This window comes from Aplidium turbinatum, chromosome 12 (assembly GCF_918807975.1).
Source record: "Aplidium turbinatum chromosome 12, kaAplTurb1.1, whole genome shotgun sequence".
Lineage (NCBI taxonomy): Eukaryota > Metazoa > Chordata > Ascidiacea > Aplousobranchia > Polyclinidae > Aplidium > Aplidium turbinatum.
This window is the reverse complement of record NC_137483.1, coordinates 4,568,274-4,595,898: the sequence shown is the minus strand read 5'-3', so window position 1 is coordinate 4,595,898 and position 27,625 is coordinate 4,568,274. Positions and strand designations below refer to the sequence as shown.

The 27,625-nt window shown below is 38.4% G+C and overlaps 2 protein-coding genes across 2 annotated transcripts in view; one reads left to right on the top strand and one right to left on the bottom strand.

Annotated features, from left to right (window-relative positions):
* Positions 1-1,579: 1,579 nt before the first annotated feature.
* Positions 1,580-6,528, top strand: LOC145781319 (uncharacterized). The gene is made up of 4 exons (XM_082593096.1): positions 1,580-1,831; positions 2,009-2,863; positions 6,219-6,293; positions 6,418-6,528. Exons 1-4 carry the CDS (start codon positions 1,580-1,582, stop codon positions 6,526-6,528), a joined length of 1,293 nt encoding a protein of 430 aa, XP_082449222.1.
* A 3,459-nt stretch (positions 6,529-9,987) lies between these two features.
* LOC145781369 (uncharacterized) overlaps positions 9,988-27,625 on the bottom strand; it is a 116,760-nt gene continuing 99,122 nt past the window's right edge. Inside the window, exons 14-22 of the mRNA XM_082593154.1 lie at positions 27,509-27,616; positions 27,164-27,274; positions 25,840-25,944; positions 25,556-25,660; positions 17,790-17,906; positions 16,879-16,959; positions 16,352-16,459; positions 14,292-14,338; positions 9,988-13,733 (exon numbers count right to left, since the gene is read on the bottom strand). Of these exons, the coding sequence (XP_082449280.1) occupies positions 13,725-13,733; positions 14,292-14,338; positions 16,352-16,459; positions 16,879-16,959; positions 17,790-17,906; positions 25,556-25,660; positions 25,840-25,944; positions 27,164-27,274; positions 27,509-27,616 (791 nt within the window). The 3' untranslated portion in view covers positions 9,988-13,724. The remainder of the gene's footprint in view (positions 13,734-14,291; positions 14,339-16,351; positions 16,460-16,878; positions 16,960-17,789; positions 17,907-25,555; positions 25,661-25,839; positions 25,945-27,163; positions 27,275-27,508; positions 27,617-27,625) is intronic.

The following is a 27,625-nucleotide window of genomic DNA, read 5'->3' as shown; positions in this document are numbered from 1 at the left end:
CTGAAGTTATTGTACTGTTCTTGTCTCAAAGACTTGACTTTATGGACAGATACAGCAGCAACCACCGACTCACACATCTTGTCATCTAATGTAACCATGTCTCCACTGAACTCCTCAAAAGGATTCCCACTGCTCAGCAACACCTCCATCAGGTCTTAAACATGGCGTAGAAATCGGTGCTGAGATGCACATCCTTCTTCATGATGAGGGATTTCTTCTTCGTCATCGTCGTGAGCATTTACACCACTGAACTCCTCAATGACACGGCTGATTTCTGGGCCAGTCAATATCCAGCGTTCCAATATGTCACGATTCTCAGTGAGACCAATAATGCCACCAACTCCTTTCACCCTTTTGTTGGCTTGCTCGTGTGCTTGATTGATAGGTAAGGATGAGAAACGGTGATTGCTTTAAGTTATTGTCCAGTGTCCCATATTAAACTCTTCCTGGATGCTAAGTGGAAGACCTTCCAGGTCTCGGATAAAGATTGGAATCCACCTTGCGTAATTGTGGTGGTCCAGAGCAAAGAACAGAGGCGCAAGTTTCTGCAAGGTATTAACCATGAGTTCTAACTTCCTCTCCCGATGTGCCCGGATGAACATGAATATGATCTGTCGGTACTTGTGTATGAGTAGCCAGAATTTGAACGTTGGACTCTGTTGGGAAGCTACAATGACCCAATCCTCAAGAGCCATCTCGGTTCCACTGTCTTCGTATGCTCGTTTTAGAAGGCTGTTAAGTACCACAACAGTAACTTGATGGGCATATCTTGTTTTCGTTGCATTGGATGCTTTCAGAAAAGCTGTGGCTGCTGCTTCTGTCTTCACTAGCCCAGATTTTCTCAGGGTTTCCGGCCATCCAGATCCACGCAGAAGATCTCCCATGGTGCTCCACAAAGCCATCTCAATGTGGAGCCCACCTAGCACAATCACAACCTTTTCTTCCCCAAAAATGTCAGGGAAGGTCAACTGCATTTTTTTGGCAATGTCATAGAATGGTTGATCCACTACCAACACAGGGACTTGGTATGGGTTGAGGTGCTCAGTTGTTTTTTTCACCAGTTCCATTCCATGTCGAATCATTTCTGGAGTGGCGACTTTTTCGTGGAAAAGGGGCAAGAGGGCTTTAATGCATTTTTCCGGTTGTCCAACAGAATCTGATCGAGAAGCGTGGTAGGAAGACCACATCGCTGGAGTGTGCATTTCTGCATCGCAATCTGTTATAGTCGTCATCTACGTTGAATATATGTAACTCGTGACCAGCGTCACTACATAATCACCGTTCAGCGTTTTCTGGTACAGACGTTGGAATTGATTACCACCGCACTGCGCGTGTAATCAATTGAGCGTTCTGTACCACGTTCCTTAGTTGATTGTTTTGCGTTTCTTTCTTACTATATATTGCGTTGATTTTATACACTGAATCAGTAAGTAACAAGAGGTAAATGGTTTTCTTACTTGGTTGGCTATCGCTACAATTATTATTGTTTATTTTATATTAAACGTCTGGAAATACAACAGACATTTAACTGGCGTCGCCGGCAGGATTCTTTACAGAATTTCTACAGGATTTTAGAAACATGGAGAAACTGATCGAAGTCCTGCAACAACAAATTGCCAACCAAGAACGCCAGACGAAGGAGCAAATTGCCAGGCAAGAAGAACGTCACCAAGAACAAGTACAACGTCACCAAGAACAAGTACAACGTCACCAAGAACAAGAACAACGTCATCAAGATCAAATTGCCAACCAAGAAAAGCGCCACCTTGAACAACTACGAGAAATACGAGCCCAAACTTCAAGACCACAACCAACAACAATACAACAACAGGTATCTTTACCTAAGTTCGTAACGTTCGATGCCACCACTGAACTGTGGGCAGACTATTGGAAGAGGTTTAACACCTTTGTAGCAGCACATTCAGTCGCACAAGACAAAATGCCGCAGGTTTTTCTCACCAATCAATCACCTACAATCTACAAAATGTTAACAAATTTGGCTGCGCAGGAAACAAACCCAAAAGAAGTCAACGATCTCACCATGACGGAAATTACAAATTACATGGCTCAACAATTCGACCCAAAACGCTTCATCGTGAGGGAGCGATTCCGTTTCTGGAGCGAAATGAAGCGCAAGCCCGGTGAAACAGCTCAAGAACTAGCCATCCGCATACGCCAGGCAGCTGCCACCTGTGACTTCTCGTCCATTTCAAATCCATTGGACGAAGCTTTACGTACTCGTTTTATTTGTTCAATAGGTAACGAGGCGGTGCTTAAGGCGTTATTCAAAATCAGAGCTGATGAACTTACTTTCAAACGTGCGGTGGAGGTTGCATCAGAAACCGAAGAGGCAGCCAAGGTGGCCAAAGAAACTGTTTACGGCACTCCACCAGCACCAGTTGCGAAAGTAAGGACCATCAGCAAACCTCCAAAAACTAGGCAACTTACAGGTACTTTCTTTTCTTCTAAAAATAAAGAATGCTATCGCTGTGGTAATTCCAACCACAACGCCAATGACTGTAGGTTTAAGAAAGCCACTTGCCATTTCTGCAATATTACGGGACACTTACAGAGTGTTTGTCGAAAGAAAGCTAGACAGTTCAAACCTTCTAAGGTAAATTGTATTAAGGAAATTAACATGCTTTCTAGTTCTTGCAGAAAACCTCGAAATTCAAAGTTGGAAGTACCGATCTCCATTAATTCGGTAACCACACACTTAGAACTGGACACTGCTACAAATGGAAATTTCCTTTCCAGCGACGTCTGGACTCGGGTAGGCGCACCTCAATTGCAAGCACCAGTGTCGCAGTTCCAATCTGCTACCAAGCATCTAGTACCAATCACGGGTTCTTTCACGGCCCAGGTAACTTGTCCTTCCACGGGAAGGTCAGATAATTTTTCTTTTGTAGTCACGACAGTCAAAGGACTAAACTTGCTAGGTCGTGATGCAATCTCGTCTTTAGGAATTTCTATCGATAAATTCCTTCTGTCTAACTGTTCTACCTTACAGAGTATCCAGTCATACGACAAGCCTGATAAGAGTCTGGAGAAAGCATGCTCCCTTTTATGTGACGAGTTCAAAGATGTTTTTAAGCCTGAACTCGGGTGCTTACGAGATTATGAACTAGACATAGATTTTAAGTCTGATGTTAAACCTGTTTTTCTCAAACCTAGGCCTGTACCTTTCGCGTTAAAGGAGGACTTAGCGCAAGCCTATGATTCGGGAATTGCACGTGGTGTATGGACACCAGTTCAGTTTTGCGATTGGGGCACACCGGTTGTTCCAGTCCGTAAGCCTTCAAACACTTCAAAAGCGAAGGCCAAGTTACGCATATGTGGCGATTATTCAGTCACGGTGAACCCTTCCCTGGAGACCCATCGTCACCCGTTACCCTTACCAGAAGACTTAATGCAAAAGTTGGGTGGTGGGTATGGTTTCAGCAAGATAGACTTGGCTGATGCCTACAATCAGATTCGACTTGGTCCTGACAGTCGAAAACGACTCGCATTAAGCACTCACCGTGGCGTACTTTTACAAAATGTTTTACCTTTTGGCATATCTTCTGCTCCAGGTTATTTTCAGAAGATCATGGACGACCTTACAGCCGACCTTCCAGGGGTCGCAGTCTACCTAGACGACATTCTTGTCAGTGGCACTACTGCTGAGGAGCATCTCCAGAATCTTAGACGGCTCCTCGATCGACTTCACTCAAAAGGCCTGAGGTGTAGGAAAGACAAGTGTAAGTTTGCACAACCTCAGGTAGAGTATCTCGGACACATTTTGTCCAGGCAGGGCATCTCCAAAGGTCCCAAGGTAAACGCCGTACTGGAGATGTCTGCCCCCACTGACGTATCTTCTCTTCGTTCGTTTTTAGGTTCCTTACAATTTTATTCGAAGTTTCTACCGTTGAACGCTTCTACTGTAGCAGAACCACTATACCATCTCACGAAAAAGGACATTCCTTGGAGATGGGGAAAACAAGAGGAAAACTCTTTTGCTCAGCTGAAGCATCATCTATCTACTGATGAGGTTCTTACACATTTCAATGCGTCACTTCCGGTAGGTATCGCATGTGATGCTTCTAGTGTGGGCATCGGTGCTACTTTGTTTCACCGTTACCCAGATGGCACAGAACGGCCTATAGCAAACGTTTCAAAGATATTAACAGCTTCGCAGAGAAACTATAGTCAAATTCAGAAAGAGGCTTTGTCGATAATTTTTGCGCTAAAGAAATTCTATCAATATCTTTTTGGTAGATCCTTCATTTTGGTCACAGATCATAAACCATTGCTTAGTCTTTTTGGCCCGACTAAATCGACACCTTCTTTGGCAGCAAATCGTTTGGCTCGTTGGGCACTCTTTTTGTCGCAATTTACATACACTATTGAGTACAGGAAGACGAAGGATCATCAAAACGCTGATGCTTTGAGTCGCTTACCAGCAGGAGGGGATAAAGTCTTCGATGAAGAGGAAAGTGCGGATGACATTGATATCGTCTGCGCTATCGATGCTTTGGATTTACAGGTCCAGACCCCAAATGCTGCCTCACTGCGTAAAGAATCTTCTAAAGATCCTACCATTTCCACGGTAATGCGTTTCATTCATGAAGGATGGCCGGCCAAGTCTTCTCCACAAGACCCGGTCGAACCGTTTCGTAAGTACGCAGACTCTCTTTCTACTTGTTACGGATGTCTACTTTACGGTTCCAGAGTGGTCATCCCGTCCAAACTTCGTCCTTCCGTCCTTCAATTGCTTCATGAAGGACATTTCGGCATTGAGAGAATGAAGCAGTTGGCAAGAACGTCCGTCTACTGGCCAAACATTGACCGAGACATAGCGGAACTTTGTCACAAGTGCAGTACCTGTGGCGAATATCAACCGCAATCTAAAACCCAGGTCCAATCATGGACGGTTCCAGAAGCACCGTGGAGTCGCTTGCACATAGATCATGCGGTAGAATTCATGGGTTACCATTGGTTACTCAGCATTGATGCTTTTTCTAAATACCCATGTATTCATGCTACTACTTCTTTATCTTCAACAGCTACTATCAACCTGCTAGAAGAAGATTTTGCTCATTTCGGCTATCCCCATACTATAGTTACCGATAATGCTACTACTTTTAAATCCACAGAATTTCAAACTTTCTGTAAGGAGAGGGGTATGGTACACATCACGGGTGCACCTTACCATCCGGAAACTAATGGAGCGGCGGAGCGCCTCGTACGTACGTTCAAGCAAGCACTTCGCAAATCTTCCCTACCCCCGAAGCAGGCCGTCTTGGAATTCCTACAGCAATATCGACGCACGCCCACTCCGAGTGGCTACTCTCCAAGCCAATTACTCAACAATCGTCAGATTCGAACCAAGATCGACACGCTTCTCCCTACACCGTCTCAAGTGGTACCCCGACAAAACCCTCACAACACCGACGCCTCCGAAGGTACCAAACGACATTTCAAACCGGGAGATCCCTGTTACGCGCTATCATTCACTCCACGACGGAGCCAGGATCCTCGTTGGGTTCCAGCCGAGGTGATCAAGCGACAGGGTAGCCGAATCTTCCTGGTACGTCTGCTGCCACATGGTCCGACGTGGAGGCGCCATATGGACCAACTGCAACCTCGCTATGCATCATCGGAGGACCAGGAGCCGGGAGATACTCCTGCACCAACAATCGACTCTTCCGCTGTCTCCACCTCAGCCCGAACGAATTCGGACGACACACCGACTGTACCGGAATTCGGGCCACACAACCCACGAAGGTCGAGCCGTCGCCGCAGACCTCCGGCTCGTTTCGGACTTTGAGTTTTATTGTTAATTCGGTGTCTTGTTCATTTTTTATGTTTGTGTATAAAAATTATCGGGGAGGTGTTATAGTCGTCATCTACGTTGAATATATGTAACTCGTGACCAGCGTCACTACATAATCACCGTTCAGCGTTTTCTGGTACAGACGTTGGAATTGATTACCACCGCACTGCGCGTGTAATCAATTGAGCGTTCTGTACCACGTTCCTTAGTTGATTGTTTTGCGTTTCTTTCTTACTATATATTGCGTTGATTTTATACACTGAATCAGTAAGTAACAAGAGGTAAATGGTTTTCTCACTTGGTTGGCTATCGCTACAATTATTATTGTTTATTTTATATTAAACGTCTGGAAATACAACATGATGTTATTTAACATCCATCAATAGGATGTTATTTACTGCAGCCATCCATGCCTGTTCGTGATGTTTCTCCTCATCGAATGAACTCGTTATCACTAGTTGCGAATATTTTCTCGGAGGTTGGTTGACAAGATTTTGGCCCACTGGTGGTGGTACACGCATACGAACGAGGCAGAATGGGTTCACTGTTGCGGGTTCCTGTTTTCTGTGAATTGATTTGTAGATATTCTTGGTTCAATCCAGGCGTCTGTGACGAAGGAAATTAAAATATTAAAATATCAGTTCCATGAAATGATGAGCTTGCAGTGCGTGATGTGGGATTGTGATCCAAGTTATCCAGAGCTGCTACCGTGAAAATGCCCTGACGTAAGTTTGTTGGACAAACTATATCAGAGTTGTTCCTTGCATGATCTGCAATCGCCTGTGCAAATCTAGATTCAATGCTGAGGACTTTCTTATATGACACGCTCAGAGCATAGCTGTGTAGCAGTTGTACCAGCTTCCTGGTTCTTGTTTGGGAATGCAATTTCAGGGTCAGAAACACTGCAAGTGGAGGCTCACAATTCAAGTTCGCAGAAAGAGAAGTCATATTTAACAAAGCCAACTGACTCACAGAGAGAATCTTCCTAGAAGTCTCTTGTACTGGAAATGATTTGGGTTCTTCGAGAATTAAGTTGACAGAAAAAATACTTCATATGTTGTGGAACAGATGATTCTTCGCAACCATTGGGAAATGAGCCATCAAACCTGAATGCAGTGTCGTGATCCAAAACACCTTTATGGAGAATCGATGCTCAAAAGGTACAAGCTGTCTTTGCCGGCGCAAACTTCTAACTACGTTGGTTCAACGTCAAGAAACACAGAGTCGACAAATTGTAAGATTTTGCTGACTCACAAATAAACGACCAAACGAAGCGACGTTCACAAATAACAACACAATATGGGCATTACGTAGCTCGTCGTCAGTCAGTTAAGGTCGGTTGCCTAAAAAAGTCTCTTTAAGGCACAAATTATCCACAGGGGTTATCAATCAGTGGGGACATTCTCTTTAAATGCTAGAAACAAAGGAAATAATTTGTTTTCCTTGCTATGAGTCGGAGTTACTTAGACATCGACTTCCGATTTCGAAACTAAAAAACAATGATATAATAAGGGTGCGAACAGTGAACGTAACATTGACATAGAGACCTAAATCACCACTCAGTGCTCCAATCATGTTTATTTTATTTTTATCGAATTACTCATACATACAAACCTACGTTTAGAGACCACAACGACCACTCTAGGTTCAATAGAACAAAAGTTACCAAGCACAATGTGAAAAAATCGGGAAATTAGCCACCATCTTGAATTTTGGCGGCCATTTTGTATTTTTTTATCTGACAGCTTGACACTCGAACCAAAATTGTTTTATAAGACCTTACATTCAAACTGGTACTGAAAACGAAACTTTTGCATCAAGTTGAAATGACTGAGTGCCTGGGAACCCCACTAATTTGGCTGTTTTAATTTTCTTGACCAATGTATTGTATCGCTGTGTTTCTAGGTTACTACTGCCATCGTTGCCAAACATAACGGTCATAGCTTTGTTTCCAAGATCCTTAATGATGTGGTCAGTCTGATTTGGGAGAATAAAGCAATTTGCACATTCTTTGATTATTGGTTGACTTTTCACTAGTTTCTTGAAAGCGTCTTCTTCCCGATACCAAATATCTTTGACGTTGAATCACAACCGGTGAATGCATGAATGAAGAGGAGCTGTAAGCATAATTATGTCTGGTCCGATGATTGCTTTAAGTTTGTTGATGTCGTGTATCTTGGTTGCGTCAGCCTTTTCGGAGCGGAAGTAGAGGTCTTTAATGTCTGGGTCAGTGTCAGCATAGCGTAGTATCAATATTAAAAGGTCCGTGTCTTCACGAATTAAAGTCGTAGGCTACTATGTCGATGAGGGCTGCCCATCTGCCGTCTTGACGATGTCAACATCTGCATCACCTGGAGCGTTCATCACATTGCAGCTTCTATTCCTCAGTTGAGCAGAAATTAATCCTTCCTTGTTGGAAACTCGAGGCAAGAACTGCTCCTTCTTTCCAATGAACTTGGTGTCTACAGTAAAGTGAACAACCGGGTTGACGTTCATGCCGCGTCTTTGATGGGTATTGTCTTTGATAGACGGACCACCATATCCATCAAAGACCACCGTTGCTAAGCGATAATGACGAATGGTAAAATCTGCATACGACTGTGCAATAGACCCATAACTGTCTCCAGTTTCAATGGCACTCGATGCAACAAGAACCCTCCATCAAGGACGTAGTGATCGGTTTTCGAGGCAGATTCTTTCACTACTTCATAATCGGCTGACATCACACTGCTGGCATGTTCTGTGATGGCAGTAGCTATTTGAGGCTTATCTTCTGCAAGAAACAGGGTCTGGATGTTACGTGGCTGTCACAAGTAATACTCGTCTTCCTCTCAACTGGTCTGAGTTTTTGGGAAATGACAGCAACAAAACTGCGTTATATCAACTGGATCAACAAGCTGTGATAACTTCAGTCGATCCAAACTTGTTTACGATTGTTGTAACATCGTTAGATACAGCTCTTAACAATCAAACATTGGACATGTCTGAGCTTTCCCCATGTGATCACGAAGAGGCAGACACCCGTATGTTTCTCCATGTGAAACATGGAAAATCCGATGCCATAGTCAAAACAATAGATACTGATGTGGTAATTATTGCAATTTCGTGTTTTGACAAGTTAGAAATCTGTAAACTATGGGTTGAATTTGAAGTTGGAGAAAAAAAATCGCTTTATTCCAATCCATGATATTGTTTCATCTTTACCTCAATCTCCGATGATTTGCGCTTCTTCACCTTTGTCTTATGCTATCACAATCTGTGATACTGTTTCGTCTTTGGAAAAAAAGGCTTGGGATTGTTGGATGCTTAATCTTACCGCAATGTGTGGCTTATTTAACTCTCTGAATTCCTCAAGCTCACCTAGTTCTATAAATGACATACAAAATTATGTCATAGCTTTTTATGGCAATGGTCCTACTATCACGGATGTAGACGAATGCCGTTATATGATGTTTACCAATGGTTGCACTATTGAAAAGCTGCCACCAACGTCAGCTGCTCTGATGCAACATACACGCAGAGCGATACATCAAGCTGAAATACGGAAATCAAGCCTCGTAGCCTAAATGTTCAGCAACTACCTTCTCCTTTAGCTTGGGGTTGGAAACATAATGATGCAAATCAGCTTGTTCCGTTTTGTCAGTCTACTTGTGGCTCTCAATGTTCCTGTAAGAAAAAATCCATAAAATGCACAAGTCTTTGTTCATGCGAGTACGAAACATGCAATTCGACCACAAAATATCCAATCCTCTCTGATGTTTCATCTTCAATCCACATTGACGTTTCATCTCCAATCGGCAGCAGTGGCCGAGTTGTTAGCGCGTTGGGCTCGCAGTCGAGAGCCTGCATGTTCGACTCCAGCCACCCGCACTTGCTGTTGTTTCTCTGGGCAAGAAATTTTACGATAATTGCCTCTACCCAGTGATCGATTTCGAGTAATGGGTTGTACCAAATTTAAGTCATAAGTAGAGTAGACTACCGGAAACATACATTGCAGTCTGCTGCAGCGTGGGTCAGGTGTACGTCGGAAGGCGTACACCGATGCATAGCGCTCAAGTCCGCTTTCCCGCAATGCAGGATAAAGATAATAAAACAACACAAAACACACTGATCATTCAAGAAATGCTTTTGACTTTCTAAACTCTATCTTGTAACTTGAAAAAACTTGTCGTACACGAATTTTTTTAACATCAAATTACGTATGGTAGGAATTTAGTTGCGGCACCCACTAAAATCAAAGTTGGGTTGATCAACTGCAAAAATATGCAAAAAAACAACGTGTAACCCATTTAGCCTAAAGATTCCTCTAAGGGCCTGCACTATGAATTTTTGTCTAAAAATGATCAAATACAGTACATACTGTACAACAAATTCTTTGTCGTATTTGGTCATTTTTAGGCCAAAATTTCATAGAAGTTGCCAGCTTGTCGAAAACCGCTTTAATATTTGGATAATTTTTTTTTTCTTTATGTTATGGTTAATGTTGCTCAACTTTTCCTATCTTTCAATTGCTTTTATTAATAGTTGTTAATACTGGGGTAGTAATTCTTTTCATTACAAGGTTTGTTGTAAAGGCATGCCAATTTTGTGTTTCTATTTTTTCGTACCTCCAAAAAGGCCATGTACTAGACAATAACATCAAAATGAGTTGGACGTTTAGAACTATAGGTATGTATTTAACTTTAATGGTGTTCAATGACAAACATTTCAACAAATAATATGAAACGAATGTCAAAATTGATTATACCAATCATACAAATCTTGTCGTTCTTTTTATACAGATCTTGTGACCATATTTTTTATAAGGTAGCCTACATTACAATACAACCAAAATTACACCAAATAAAATGAAAATATTGTAAAAAGAAATTCTTGAAATAAGTTAGACTGTTATGGTTAGTATTACCATTATCCTATGATCATTTTTTAGCCTTGTAATTCATTATGAGGCCAATTGAAATTTTAAATTTATTTGGGAGTTTCTCAAACTTTTTTTTATTAAAACTGTTAAACGGAAAGGTATTTCTAGGACTAAAATGGCATTATTAGAAGAAAAGGTTTTGCTTTTCTAAAACTTTCCTGAGGTATTTTTAAAAAAAACCGCCGCCTGAAAAAGGCAAATTGTTTTACTTCCCTTTGCGTCGCCTGCAACAACATTTAGAGACTTTAACTTTAAACAACAAAAATTGTTTAATATTTTTTAATTTTGCGCATATGTAGATAGCTATATATTTTATCATCAAGGCGATTTTAGCGTCTAAAACTTCCTAAAATTGATCTTTAACAGCTTAAATTTTGAGAAAACGGAGTTTATTAATTTTCGTTGGAAATATATGGCAAGAAAAAATTGAACCAAGACTAAAAGTTGACTTACGCTTCCTTTAGAACTGTTAAACGCAAGAACATAAATTATTTGATATAAAAGCTCGATATTTAGTCCTGGTTACGGTAAATTTACCCAAAATGAATTAGACTTTGAACTGTGGTGTTTTTTTACAAAACCATTACAGAAACAATCATAAGCGTTTGATGCGATCGGACCAAGTTAATTTTTTTCATGGGCGCCGACAACACCTTCATAATGATACATTTACTTTAATACTTAAATTTCACTTACTTGTGATCGAAATTAAAACGGCGACTGTTACCAAAACTGACATGACCAAACACTTCTATTTTTAGTAAACTTTTAGAGCGCAATACGGAGAACGAGATACAGTATTATGAAAAAAATTGCAAACAAAATTTTGTTGTTCATCGTTTTTGCATCATGTCGTAGTTGATGTCAGGCATTGTTTTAAGGTAGGCACTTAAACATACAATGTTTTGAAAACCAGTGAAACATCGCACCAATCAGAAGTTACAGGGAAAACAGAGAAAAACGCAAAAAATTCTGATATAAATTAATTTAAGTCAAAGTTCCAACGTCCACAGCTTACCGTAGAGGGTTGAAGCAGTGGTAGTCATTTCTATGATCTGTTTTCGATTCTCATTCACAATATAGCTCTGTTTCTTCTGTAATTACCAAACAAAGTTCAAAGTAGGATCATCTCTCTGGCTGAATGCTAAAAGGACGGTAGTCACTTAAACAAGTTCTGATTCGTTCTGATTCATTGGTTGGCGGTGCCATCGGGTTTTGCAGGGAATTGTCCTGTTTAAATGGCTACTTCGCTTTAACGACTCCGACTCTGGACACGCCAAAAGCTTCCGACTCCGACTCCACAGCCCTAATACTACAAAGGTTATGAATAATTGTGTAGCTGAATGATTTTATGCTTTACAGTAGTGGTTTCGGGATTTTTGTCATTCAGCTATTGCCACACATGATCAACAAAATCTGATTATCATACACGCTACGTAAAAGAGCTAGGCTAATTAGTACAAATGTAAACGGCAACAAAGTAATCAACTAAAGTTTAAGTGCTGGCAAAGATATCAGTCGATTTCGATTCCATCAAGGTAAAAAATTAAAGGGCTAGTAGCCTAAATAATTATTGTGTAGAGAGGTTACTTTTTTAAATCATCAACAGCAAGAATTGCATTACTATTGTTATTACAAAAAAGTATATCATTTTCATTAGGCTACTTGAAGTTGTATATGTACTGGCACATAAAAGAAACCGAGACCAAGTTAATAGGTTTGAGTAAATGGTAGGTAATGCTTTGCCTTCACTTAACCGCGGCAAAAACTCCATTAAATTATTAATCTTTTAGATCTACTTAAATTTTGTTACATTTACTTTAAAGTGTATAATAAGAAATTATTTACACGAACAACATACTACAATTTCAAGAAAATTAAAATGCAAGCATTTGTCAGCGATTTTAAACAATTAATAAACACATCTTAACAACGTCTGTGATACAATGTTGTTTTGTCAACAGAAAGCTACAAAGAACCTCTTGCGCATCAATAAGTAGGCAATAAAAATAAAAACATAGATCATTTTCTTGACCAATGCAGAGCAAATATGACATCATCTAAACAGGTTTGTGGAACCAAAATATGCCTGTGTGTGTTTACAGCACTGCTGGTGACATATGATCTTCTGAAAGAAAATACATGTCACGTTATTTGTTTGATTTTAAAGCTCATGTTGTCAACCTTCTTGCGGTAAACCTTGACAAAAAATTCTTGCGCTTAAGCCAATGATTAAACCAAGTCAGCCATTATAGCTAACCAGCCTTTAAAAAGCCTTTGAACAGAAAGCTTCTTTTGACTTCTAGCGATAAAACAGTAAAGCTAAAACAAATCTTTATGAAGCTCGTGCAAATTGAACAGTGACAACAACAGGTTAAACTAAATATACACCAAGCAAAGCGCTTTGTTAAATACAATAATCTAATCGCTTTTGCACAAAGAGATAACAGTTTCAGCAAACGAAACTTAGTAGTTACTGAAACATTTCCAAACGACACTACTACAGTAAGATAAAGTAGCAAACAACTATAAAAACTGAACCAATATAAAGTTCGTGTAATACTTTCAGACACTGTTCAGATTGTTCTGGATTATTATAATACAAAGACAACAGCGTCAAATTTCAGTCTTTGTGACATCATTGTGATATAACATCAATACTCCACAGTATTAGAAGACGACAGAAAGGCAAAATCTTAAAATATGATGCAAATTAAATCATGACTTCATGAAGAAGTCTGGCCTAATAAAATACTTACTTCAAAGTTTGAAGGTTCACCGAAATGCAATAAAAAATATTGCACAATTCTATATTGCTGGATGAGCAAATGGTATTAATTTGAAATGTTATATTGTAGTAAAACTTAAGTCTAACAACACCAAACTATAGATTGATTAAAGCAAAGGTCAAACTCAAAAACTTTTCTTCATTTTCTTTGCAGCAATGAGATTTCTTTTGTAGTTGTTTCAATAAAGTGGAGGTCCAGACTATTCAATCTAATAGAAATAAAAACTTTGTTAACTATTGGGTATTATTAAACTGACAAAATAACTTTTTAAAAAAATTACTTCACCGCGGTTACTGGAAAAAAAGGAAGTTATGTAATGTAAACTTTAACTTAATTATTTAATTTAACTAGTTAATTAATTTAATCAAATCAAACATTTTAACTTAATTTAATTAAATAATAATTTTTTACCGAAATTGTGAACACATAGGCAATATTAAATTCAAATTGAATGGTGAAGAAGAATCATTGTTAACTTAGTAATTTTTGCGAAATTTTCAACACAAATCGTAATTAAATCTTTCGGATATTCAAGTACAATGCACAATTAGAACATGTTTCTTTAAAATTATACATCTGAATGGAAATAGAGAAAAAACTATACATTGCTTGTAAGTGACGACAAATAAATCGAAACTAGCAAGGGAACAAAATATAACTTTCGGAAAACGACAAATACTTAATTCCAGTTTTTCTTCTCACCAGAGGCTTTTATGCAGCTGTCGTCAAAAGTTATTTGTTTTGTTTACAACAACGGCGAGCTCACCTGATCAGAAACTCCATGCAGCACCACTCCACTTTGTGCATTTGGATCTGAAAAAAAAAGGTGTATGTTCTTGTTATTATTTGTATAATCTGCGTCATTTTGTATATTCAGCGTCAAAAGCCTCTACAAGTATGCGAAACCAATAGGAATGGAATAACATATCAAAGGCTTTGTTAGTCCGAAAACAAAGATTCAAGACCATCTAACCTCCTGTTGCTGTAGTACAATTTTCATAGTACCATTCCTGTATATTCTTGTTACTTGATTTTATAGTTAACATTCTGTTGATATTCAGAATATGTGCGTTGATTCAACGTAGCAGTTTAATCAATGCAGTTTATACACTTGAACATGTGCTGGAAAGCAGTTTCTAAAAGCCATTTGCTTAATTCAGTTTAAAGTGCCCCTGACAGGTTGGATCCAAGTATAGTAACTTTTTAAAGCATTTCCTAGCGCAGAATTACACTTAGCGAACTTTTTAATCTTAACCTCGTAGCTCGACTGGTTAGGGCGTAATTTAATCAAACGACTGCTCCGCAGCGCCACCACAGGCGAAACTCCATATTTCACTGCTCTAGGACGACTTTGATGGGATTACGTCATCCTAAGTGGACGTCGTTAGCAACGGATGAAACACACGCTTCCTAGATGTAATTGGTGGATCACAGTTTGGTCGGAGTTGGTACAAGCGGTTGCTTTTTTCGAAGATTTGTTGTTTTTTGCAGTTTAATAAAACTGTACTGGATACGTTCCTACAAAACTTTAAATATACTTTAAGTGAAAAATGAAGAAATCGTACGAATCATCATTCATATTTAATTCATCATCACTATTCAAAAATAAATAAAAGTTCTCTCTCTCTCTCATAATGTGCCTTCAGTTGGCCATTGAAATCCTGCGTAATGGCCATCTGGATCTGGAAAATTGTTTCGGATTCGCCAAACAATGCATGACGGCATCACAATCCGATTGTTGCTTCCGAGAGCATCACCTTGTAGTATACACTCCAACACATGCCTGTAGGCATTTTTACTTTAGTGGTATTAACAAAATCATCTTCAGTGAAGTGAACATATACGACTAGTTTTGTATGGCCCATCCCACTTTCGAACACTTGAAGAAAACTTTGATCATTTTCTTCTCACTAGCCTACCTTGTTTTGTGGGAAAGTGGGAAAAGAAAGCACACGGTCTTTGTCACTGACAATGTCACATAAACAGCAATTTGTAGGCATTGCCTCAACCATAAATTAAAGCTAGGTACTGTTTCTGAGATACTGTTGTTACACTGCAAATGGCTATAGCCAGATTAGGACAAATAAAAAAGTATGAAAATTGTAGCCCTATGAAACTGCGATTTCAATTGAATTGAAATGCTGTTTGAGAAACGTAAACTCAACCTATTTGATCGAAACCTGATAGTAATAATAAGTTCACTTTTTCACATCATTAATTCTTAATTTGCACATGCTTTAGACCAACAGAGCCCCACACATTCACGTTTTGCAGTAGCCGTACCATACTTTACCAAGTCATCACAGAGAAAGAATGTATCCTTCCCACTTACTGTGACGTCACAGCGTTGTTGCCGTTTTTATTTTCGCAATTGAATGATTGCCAGATTCGCCGATGTCAACCAAAGTTTGCAAGCGTGTAACTTAGTAGCTTGTTGATATTTTTTACGATTTGCTGGTCAGGGAAGTTTGTTAGTGTCATCTTTTTGGTATCTTAGATAAATTTAGCGAATTTATTTACCTGTCAGAGGCACTTTAAGTGATCAACATTCTCACTGACTCGTCAGTGCAAATTATATTATATTCGTCAGTGCGTGTTATAAGCAAAACTAAAGTAACAAAACATTATGATCACATCCTGCTGTCTTTGAAATGTACATCCTGAAACGCGTAAACTCTAAGTGGGAGGACATGTGTATCACAATACTGCATGAAATGACGTGACCCAAGAAAATTCAAAAGATCTAAATCATTCCTTGGTGTTGCAATCAGTACACGTTATAAAAATGTTAAAAGACGATAATGATAAAGCAAATTATATTTATACATCCTCCTTCATCCGGACTGGGTTGCGGAGGTGGTGGTTTCTTTTTCTTTTTGGGCTTCTTAACTTCCGCATATGTCGAGTCTCTCTTTGCTTCTTTTTGTCCATGCCCTGTGGTATGTACATCATTAAAATGTAGTTACTTGTGTGTGAAGGCCAATTAAAATATTGCTACCATTGTATATCGGCTAAATCAAAGTAAGAAGCACAAGCTCAACTTATTTATAAGTGCAAATGACTATATTCTAAAATGAAACTGAAACACGAATCACACAAATTACTGGCTGTTTGATTTTTTTTTTAAATTGTGTGTATTTTTTTTCCATAAGCAATCGTTTAGTCACAAAACCTTACATGAAAAATTACTTTGTTTAGCGCCAAATGTACTGTACAATATGAAGCGGATGCAAAATCAAACATCCGTATCAAAGTACTCCAGCTTGTAAGTAGATTGATTTTATACGATACTGCTTTCAGCTGTACCGCTAGTAAACGGCTGTAGGAGAAAACAAATGCTATTTTTTTCTGACCTTTTGGTTTGAAGTTGACGTCAGAATATGCTTCTTCCACATAATCTCCACCAGTAGAAACGTTTTTGTTTGATTTCTTCACTGTACAAGATAATTATTTATGTCCTTTATGTTTTTGTAAAAGCCAAACGAAAATTCAATAGGACTTAAATACAACTAAACAGATAAAAACAAAAAAAATTTTCAAAACAAAACACAATGCATACGCATACGCAAATCAGTAAGAAGCATATACATTTTTTATTAAATAACTTTTGAAATATAAAATTTTAATTTCTTGCCTGCACTGTTGCAAAAATATACTCTTTAGATGGTATTTTCAATAGTATCAACAGCTCATTGTGGACAAAATAAGAGCAACAAATCATTGCTTGGGTCAAAAAGGTTTGGATCGTATCTGTCACTGATAGTTAAATGACAAAATGTAAAATTACAGGAACTATTTTAGACATTTTAGAGAAAGTAATTTTTTTATGTTGAATTTTCCCACCGAGTTGGAATAAACCGAGTACCACTGCTGTGATGCAGCAAATGTGTATATGATCACACTCACTACTTTTAAAGGACACTGTATTTAGAGCATTTCCGGAATTAACTTAATTGTATCACAAAATCCTAACAATGTTGAGAAGGAAAGAACGAAAAGTATTTAAGTCACGTTTGAATAAAATCAACTCCGAGCACTTTAAGCATCTGTGCCATGAACACTTAACACATTTTCAACATATCTGAACCTAAACATGGTACCTAAGTCTCCAATGGCACCTTTTCTTGTGTAGATACCTTGCCAGAGTATTTAAGGTTCATGGTATGATTGCTTAAACAGTTCTGAGTTGTTGTTTTTTTCGCATGTGACTTAAGTACTTTTCGTTCTCACCGCTTTAGTTTATGCTATTACTGTAAGCAAATACCAGAAACTTTCTTTCGCTTTTTCTTTTTCTCAACCGCAGCATAAGGATTGTCTTCTAAACCTGGCTGGACGGAAGGCACATAAAGTGGGTTTGTCTTTTCTTCTTTCTCGGTAGATACTTTGCAACAAAATAACAACACTTCATAAGGAGATTTAAAATGCAAAAACGTTACAAACAACGAAGACAATGGTAGCTAAATAAGATTTATTCCAATACACCAGATAATAACACAAATAATTCCAAGTAAAGAAAAAAACATTGTTATCAAGCGCAGAGAACTATTATGTTCTGGTTACACACGGGTAAGTAACTGATAAAATTTATTTAGAAACATTGGATTTATTTATGATTATTTTATCTTCCAAATTTACTTTTTAAAATGTGGTATTAAAAAGGCTCAAATATCTTAATTGCTGTTGATAAGTTTCACATCCTTCTGCAAAACAACATTATCAAAAAGTACACATTTTTATTGGCGTTAGGGCTAACTTATACTTTAACCCTATTTCCTGTGGGGGCGGTCGGTGGGGACTTGGTACTTTTCAAAGCAATCTCATTAAAGAACTACGCAATCCACAGCTTTAAAATTTCTTGACTTTTCCTAAAAATTATTCAAGTATTTATTCCGCTTTAAATGACGTTGCTATTGTCTATAGTTTTAGAGATATGGCATGATTTTCATAACATACTCTGATATTTTAGCTAGCTACTAGCTAGCCCTTTTGTTTTCAAATTATACGGATTAATAGGATTACTGAGCGCCGCCGTGCGTGGAACTGCAACGCAGATATCTCATGAGTTGGCTTTGTTGTAAAGCATTCAACCGTAATGATTCCGCCTTTTGTTTGCAAACTCGAGTTTTGAGTTGCTTTGATTAATCTTTTAATTACATCTGAGTTGCTTTGAAATTATCAGAGAGCATCCGATAAGCTATACTGAAAAAAATGTAATTTTACGTTGTTTTCTAGGGCGAATACATTTTGTTTCTAAATTACAACAAGAAGCAGTAGGAAAATTCTTACCAAAACTCTGTTTATCTCATAAAACAAACAGACTGATGTGGTAAGTTTCTTGATTTCTTGTCGGAAAGCAATGAGTGCGTTTTTGACCCGCCAATAAACTTTTCCATGTACCTGTACACTTATATTCACATGAATATTTATGAACGTTGTGAAAATGTTTTATGAAAACGAGAGATTGATGGATACTGAAAAGAACTTGACACAGACTATCTAAACTGCTTGGCTTTTGTGGAAAAACACGCGCAGCTAAATTATTGTGCTTTGACAAGCATTGTACATATTGTATCATCACTGAATCTTTACCTAAATGGTAATTTTGCAGTTGCTTGAGAGATTACAAAATTATTTTTTTATACGAGGATTGAAAAGTTTTGATATATGTCAGCAGAAACACTATTGGGACCAACTCAATAATTTCAAACTTTTCATTCAAATGTTGGTCTTCAAAAGCTTATTTTCACAAAACGGTGTAGGCCTACATCTTTTTCTCCATAAATTTAGACGTTTGTGTCATTTGGAGCAAAGTTGTTTGTTGGGTTGAAAAAATCTGAAATCAATGCCTCGTTTGTGTAACGTATCGTAACGTAATCTATCAGTCAGCGCTTTTGTGCCTTTTTGTTTTCGAATACATTTCCGTGACAAAAGATTGGCTTTTGTAATAACGCCATCAACCATAGAGTTGTATTCTCTGACTGCATCTCAAACGCTATACCATACTCAGCAATTTTTCTAAAGCATTGTTACACAAAATACATATTTGACAAAAGAAGGGAAAAATGTTGAATTGAATTATATTTTATACGGATGGTTTTCCTTGTCCTTGAAAAAAAGAAAGAACGATTTTTATCGTTTGGCATAAAAATATGTATATTGAGGTTCACCTTGGTTTGCATAATGAAAATCACCCCAAAGAATTGCTTGAAGTGATTTTTGCAGCTATTTGATCCTTCGCGATGATATCAATTATAGTTTCTATCAGATGAAACCTGTTCAAACTATTTTTTTAAAACTATGGTTCATTCAAGAATATAATACTTTGTAAATATAGCTTACTTCATTATTGCGTTTTTACTTCGATTTTTTCACAAGCAAGACTTTACACAAAACAAGTTATTTGCAACGTGAGCTGATTGACCATAGTAGCCTAAATGGACCAAAAAGCTGTGGCCAAAACTTGATTACTTTTTATCAAAATTTTTGCACATTGGAAACAGCAATCACTTTGTTTCAAATCTGCAAATCACTTTTTGTCATTGGTTCAACGTCTGCAGACGTCTAATCTAATATACGACAAAATTGGTTTTCTGGGTCTTCGGTTCGGAAAAACATCATTATGATGTATTGTGACGTGATCTATCAGCCAGCAGTAGTTTATGCGTCTTTTGTTTTTGGATGTGTGTCAATTACAAAAGATGGTTTTTGCAGTAACGCCATCAACCGCAAACTGCATCTAAAATGCTATTTCAAAATTTTAACAGAAAGAAATCTTCTAATGCGTAATAAATAACTTGACACAAAATGCATGTCCAACAAATCAGAAAAAAAATGTAGAAAACGTTATTTTGCAAATCTAGTTAACAACATGAAAAAAAACACTTCAATCATTTTGACACAAACGTGCATTGTTAAAATATCAATAACCTTCAATTTTGCCCAAGGAAAAAGTCAACACTTCTGTGATTTTTTGTTTTTTTACGACAATAGCACTCGGTCTGAAAAAGATTTTTTTTCTATTTTTCGTATCATTATGCCACGACTTTGAAGTTGTCACGCAGAACGGGAGTTCCATTTGGAAAACGACCTGTTCTATAGCCTACCAACACGATTTGACTAAACGATTATTATCACTACATTTTGTCACAACTGTTTGCAAAATTGTTTCATTCAAAGTGATCATTGTTGGTAAGTATTGAAACATTTCACTTTGGAATGCATCGTGACATAGTTTATCAGTAAGGAGTTTTAGACGCTCTTTGTTTTTGGAGTGCATGATGGCCTAAAATGGACCAAGCTCCTATCGAAGCAAGTCACTACCTTTTGATAGGTTGTTGTTCAAATACTACGTGACACCATAGGCTACCTTACTTTTCTGTATTCAACCGCTACCCAGACAGCAAATCAGACACTTTTTACATCGATTCAACGTCTTTAGACGTTGAACTAATGGTAAAAACGAATAAATAGCTTCCTGAGATGTGCTGTGAAATACAAAGTGTTTCTTGATCATGCATAACCAAATTCGACAGTGTGAATGTGAAAAAAAATTTGCTTGATTTAGTTCCAATATCAAGTGATGACAGTACGTTTGAAAAAGTGTAGACTATAAACATGTGGCTCAAAAAGAACTTGAAATAGTTTTTTTGTGGTGATTTTGTCTCATTGTATGCAAATGTTGAAACAAAGCAAATTTTTTTTACAATGCCTCCGGCAAAACAACAGGCAAACGCGAGTCGGACGCCAATTACGATTTCATTGAAGCGTGGACGACGTCTCCGCGTAAGGGATTAAAATCTACACAATGGAATTAACCCGTCACACTCAATTATAAGTTAATTACGAAGCAATTTTTCAAGTCAAATAAAAAAATATGACCAACTATCAAATTATTTGATTTTTCAAGTTGCGCTGTTGAACAAATTGCAAAAGAGTTTCGTTGTTATGTTGTCAGATAAATTATCTACACCATGTGAAAATTTGATTGATCTATCTTGCGTAGTTTTTGAGTTACACGAGCTCAAAAAGATAGTGTCGAACCGACCCCCCCGTCCGCAAGTCAACTGGCCAAAATACGTCACAGGAAAAAGGGTTAAAACCAGGGATATCTAGAGAAGGGGATATGAAGGCTTTTATTACGTCTGAAAATAGAAGGGCTTCTATATATCTTAAATAATCTCTGTTTATGGTAAAATGACAATTGGCACATATAGTAATTTAATAAACTTTGTTATGACAACCTGCATTGCACTATTACAACCAGGTATGGATATTCAATGAATGCTCATAATCAATTGTTAAAGTGCAACTGCACGATGACTTTGACCGCACTTTATCTGAAAGAGCATGTTTCAATCTATAAATACCAACCTCGCCCTTACTTTTTAAGGCTATATTTATCTCAATAAAAATTATCAAAACTATGATTTTCCACGCGCTTGTATTTTTGGCCACGTTCCTGCAATGGCGGATTGCATTGCGCAACATGCGGATTATGACGTCAGTTGGAGTCAGACCGAAGCGACAATCGCTTTTGCAAGTCCTTTAGTTGTGTTTGTCCTAGAGGAAGGAGGTTTTTTTTTCGCTGCTTTGATCTTGTTGCACGTGCTTTTTATGTGAAGGCAGGTAGTATAGGCTCTTTGCAATCTTGAGTTTGAAAAAAATAAGCCAGGTCTGTTGACTTATCCATTGAAATTGTTGGTTAAACTCAAAGGACAGACCAAAGCTGTCATAGGCCCATGCGAGGTACGGTACGTCTTAACCAATGTTATGTGACATTCTTGTAAGCTTCAAGTCTTTCGTTCAAATATATCTGTACGAACTTTTAAAACAAAACATTTCTTATGCAACTTCGTTTCTTGCAACTTCTTTCTCTGTTGTGTTGGGTGTGGAGGAATGTGTTTGCTGCCACGAAATCGAGCAGTGTGTAAGAGTGCTTAACGGCATGGCGGAGAGCACCTCTTGCATCACTGTGTTGGACGACTTCCATGCAATGGTCAATCCAGCAGTCCTACAAACCTTCTTCAGGGTTGATAGGAAGAATTGGGAAAAAGATGGCAAGCCCAGAGGAGGCGATGGAAAGTTGTAAATGAGTGAGTTTACTTGAGCTTGTTTACTGTTCAACAGCCTTTCAAGAGCTGGTTGCGTAATTGTTCCATTTATTACCAAACGAAGCTGTTATATCTCCCAGGCAATTCAGGCTGGTCGCTTAGCCTATAGGCACGTGCTGGAGTGGCTGTTGGATGGAGAAGTTCTAGGCAAGTCGAACAGAGTCGTGTTGTCATCCTGCATTGTCTCTTTCATCCGCAGAAAGTACCTCCGCGACGATGGAGATTATGCTGGGTTCCGAAGACCAGTGTTACCATTTTAGTCCTTTTAAAACCAAATTTGGTTTATTTGCAACCGTTTGGTTTATTTTTTTTCGATTTGGTGTGTTTTTTTGGTTTGTTTTCGATTTGTGTGTCATGATGCGATTTGTCATCAGTAGCCTATTGTAGGCTATGTTGGTTTATTCTTTTAGTTTATTTCTGCTTCAATTTGGTTTATTCTGGTCTTTTTTGTAGCTTTATCTAGATTTTTTTTAAACCTAGATGTCAGCACTGCCGAAGACAGCCCCAATGAATGGTAAAGCGTTATCGCATGATAGTCGACTGTATTATGTCCTACAATACAATACAAAATGTTTTTGATATAACCAAGTTTGGCTGCTGTAATCTACGAAACTAGTCTTCGGCGATGGGCTTCGCAAACCACTCCTAGCACACAGGCATGAACAACTAAATTTGGGGTGCAACCTAGTTCGTACCTTGAACCATTTGTACAGTCAGTTCGTACCCTAAAAAGATCAAGAAAAAAAATTAAAAAAAGCCGAAGTCGCTGATCGCAGTTTAATAGCACAAAGCCGAAGTCGCTGATCGGAGTTTCCCCAAACAATTTGAAACAAACTCGAGGGTTAGGGTTAGCGGAAACTGCAAAACTGCGGAAAAATGTTTGTGGAAACTGCGATCAGCGAGGGTTAGGGTTAGAGCATAGATTACTCTATGGTTAGGGTAAGCGGAAACTGCGGAAAAATGTTTGCAGAAACTGCGATCAGCGAGAGTTAGGGTTAGAGCATAGGGGAAGGGCGGGACCTACGAGCCGATTTTTACAAAATCTCATATATTTTTTGTTTTGTGTCTAAGATTCGTCTAAAAGTTTACGTATATCTTCCTGCCTACAGTCTCCATAATTTCATGGATTTTAAGCGATTTTAAGGTGGAAGCGGAAGTCCCTAGAGCGAAAAATGTAGCGTCCTCCAAAGTGGTTCATAGGACCCGCAAGTGAGGGTCCTACGACCATATGTGGAGGGTCCTCTAAGCCGCTTGAAAAAAACATGCAGTATTTTCGATTTTCCATTTATTTAACAGTTTTATGTTGTGCTGTTGTCCTGCTGCTACAAGAAATGTCAAATGGGAAACACTGAACGTATGCGCTCATCGGAAAATCTCTCTGATTGATCTCCCTGGTCTCACAGATGATCTTACTGTCAGCACAAAATAGTCCGTGGACCAAGTTTAATTCGCAATTCCCAAATTGGACAAACATGACTGTACTTCATCACCACAAACTTGTTTATTAAAAATTATACACAGAGAAGTCAACAGGTATCAATTAATTTCTTTGGATGGTGTTGTTGACCCAGAGCAAGGTGGCTTGCAGGTCGCTCGAACAGGGAGGTTCACAGGTCACGCACCACGTGACCGATAATTTTTTTGCTCCCAGCCTAAAACCTGAACTTTTAGTCTCACTCAACATTGCTAAAAACAATACTAATTTATCGTACATTAACCACTTATCATTGAAAGCCAAGACATCACTCAAGTTAAAAAACTAGAAAACATGTTGTACGACCTCAAAAATTTTACAAAATTATGTCAAAATCAGCAATGAGGTCTCCTGTCCACAAATCAGCTCAAAAAATTACGTTACTTCCTAGGAAAACCTAACGAAGCGTGTCAAAGCCAACAATATCCACATTTGGCACTAAATAGTGGTATAAAAAAAATTACGGGGGGTGGTTCGCAGGTCACCCTTGTTCACAGGTCCCGCTCTTCCCCTACATTACTCTATGGTTAGAATTAGGGTAAGGATTAACGGAAACTGCGGAAAAAATTTTGCGGACACTGCGATCAGCGAGGGTTATGGTTAGAGCATAGATTATTCTATAGTTAGAGTTAGCGGAAACTGCGGAAAAATGTTTGCGGAAACTGCGATCAGCGGACTTCGGCTTTGAGCTATTTTTTTCTCTCGATCTTTTCAGGGGGAAAATTTTGAAATGATTGCGGAAACTGCGATCAGCAAATTCCGCTTTTTTTAATTTTGTTTCTCGATCTTTTCAAGGTACGAACTGACGGTCCGAACTGTTCATGGTACGAACTAGGTTGCATCCCTAAATTTGTATAATGCTGGCTGAAATATGCGTCTTCATTATGGATGCCTTATAAATTTGCGCATTCACTAGCAACCAAGCCTATCTCGGCTAGTTTGGTCTCCACAAAGTTCGACTCCAACTGACGTCATATCACTAGGTGGCGTTAACGAGTTTGCCACTTCCAGGTAGCGTGAGAGAGAAGCGCTAGAGAGCGTGGGAAAAGGGTCAGTTTCTCGGCTGTGGGTCTCAATTGTAAGGAAGTGAGTTTTTTAACAGGTACCGGATGTCTTGGCAATGGATTCTAGCCATCAACTACCCGTATACTTGCTTTACACCTAGCCAAATGCAAAGGTTTTGTCAAATAAACAGCTAGCTGGTAACCTTTCAACTGTCTTTTCAAACAAGTATTCTTTAAATATGTTCTACATAACACTTGCTAACTGTCTTGTGTAGCTGAGTGTACCAGCTGCACTACAAAACTTTCTGCAATTTTAAAAAGAGCCGCATGTTTAACGCGGTACCAACTACCGCCCTTCTAGTGTCATGAGAATCAGCAATCGCTCTGAGCCTTCGTATCCCCTTGTTTAAATATCCCTGTTTAAAACGCATCCTAAAACAACCTTTCTTCTTCTTTTTGTTGACAACTCCATAGGCAGGCTCCACAGCACTTGGTTGATCCGAGGACACATAGAGAGGATTCACCTTTTCTTCCTTGTCTGTATTTACTAAACGTTGAAAGGTAAAAATCGTCGGTTGGTACGTGAGAGATGTAAATATTATTCATACGATTAAAAAATCTTTCTAAAAGTCAGAGTTTTCTCCATATTTTAAAAAACATATTATTTCGTGGTAGATTGACATGTAAATCAAAACAGGCAAGCTGCTTTTTAACAAGACAACCAACCTTTCTTTTTCTTTTTATTGACGACACCATAAGCAGGTTCAACTCCAGCAGGTTGATCAGAAGCTACATAGAGAGGGTTAACCTTTTCTTCCTTTTCAGAAACACCTACCAATGTTGATATTGCAGGTAAACAATGACTTGAAATAAAAAATATAAATTGCAGAATGATTAAGGCAACCTCATCAAATATGCCAGTATGTAGTTCAAGCAACGAAATCAATATCTACGTACATCAGTTACCTCAATATAATTGTTGACTTTTAAACTCAATATTTATCAACAATAGTGAATTGTGAATGAAGATATGGCAACATGAAGCAATGACAATTAAACTATAAAAGTGCAGCAAACACTCTAGCAAAGCACTAAATAGACTTTTACAAAGTTTAAAATTTGAACAAACTACATTATATAAAGTAACAGACAATTCAATTAAACAGCGCAGTGGACTGCTTCATTCTTTTCACAGTCGACTGCCAGGACGTGTATATTATTTTGATAAAGCTGCTATATATAGCGTCGAGATGGGTTGCTGTGTTGAGTGACTCACAGTAACCTATGTACTGCTATGCTAGGTAGTCAGGTCAACGCAACAGACCGCACCTAGATCATTGTATTTCAAAATGCACAGTAACCCAGCTTCAGGGAGAATATCACACTGTCAACTAACGCAACAATCACCTCAACGATTTGGCAAATCGACACCCTTTAGATTTATCACTAAACATGTATTTAGCATCACACAAAACAGCAACAACAACCGGCTCAATCGCGCAGCTGGTTTGAATGTCTCCCTTTACGTCGGTAGATGTAGGTTTGATTCACCAACAAGTCATAGCATAGATTGTTTCTAATGGTTGTTAATGTCAGTCTCGCTTGGTACTCAGCAGAGAAGTGGGTTTAAAGTATTAACGGACACCTCGACATCGTTGGCAACCGCTGCGTTGTCTACTCTTGTTGTCGTGGGATAAGACCGTTACCCCACGGGGTGAACGGATTGCATTAGGACAACAAGGAAGGCTTTTACAAAAAATGACAATTGATTGCAATTCAAGAGCTCTCAAATTTAGTCCTGGGACGGAGCCCAAATTGCTCAACAAACAAGCAGCAATAACAGCTATATCAAGTTAGTGCTAGCAGGTAGAAAGCATCAATAAAAAAATTAACACAATCACCATCATCATCTTTACGGCATTGACAAAATCGAATAATTATTTTGAGAATCATACTTAACACAGGAAAATAACCCTACTTGGCTACATATGTCAGATTTGCATAAAATGTTATGAGCTAAATGTTAGCAGTCTGCAATGTACCCACAAACCTTTCTTTTTCTTCTTCTTTTTGTTGACAACTCCATAGGCAGGTTCCACTGCACTTGGTTGATCCAAGGACACATATAGTGGATTCACCTTTTCTTCCTTGTCAGAATTTGCTATGATTTCACAAAATAGGCCTAGTTTAATTTTTAAATGTCAAAAACAACTTTTCTGATATTGTGTCAAAATCACATTTCGGTAGAAAATAACAAAAAAAAAACATGCACAACATCGATCAACCAACTTGGAACTCAGTATCGATACATCGCAACAACATTACAAAAATATATGTTTGATTTGAATAAAAGATAATGAGATTAAGGTTGGCAGTGAACAAAAACCCCACAAACCTTTCTTTTTCTTCTCTTTGTTGACAACTCCATAGGCAGGTTCCACTGCACTTGGTTGATCCGAGGACACATAGAGTGGATTCACCTTATCTTCCTTGTCAGGATTTACTATGATTT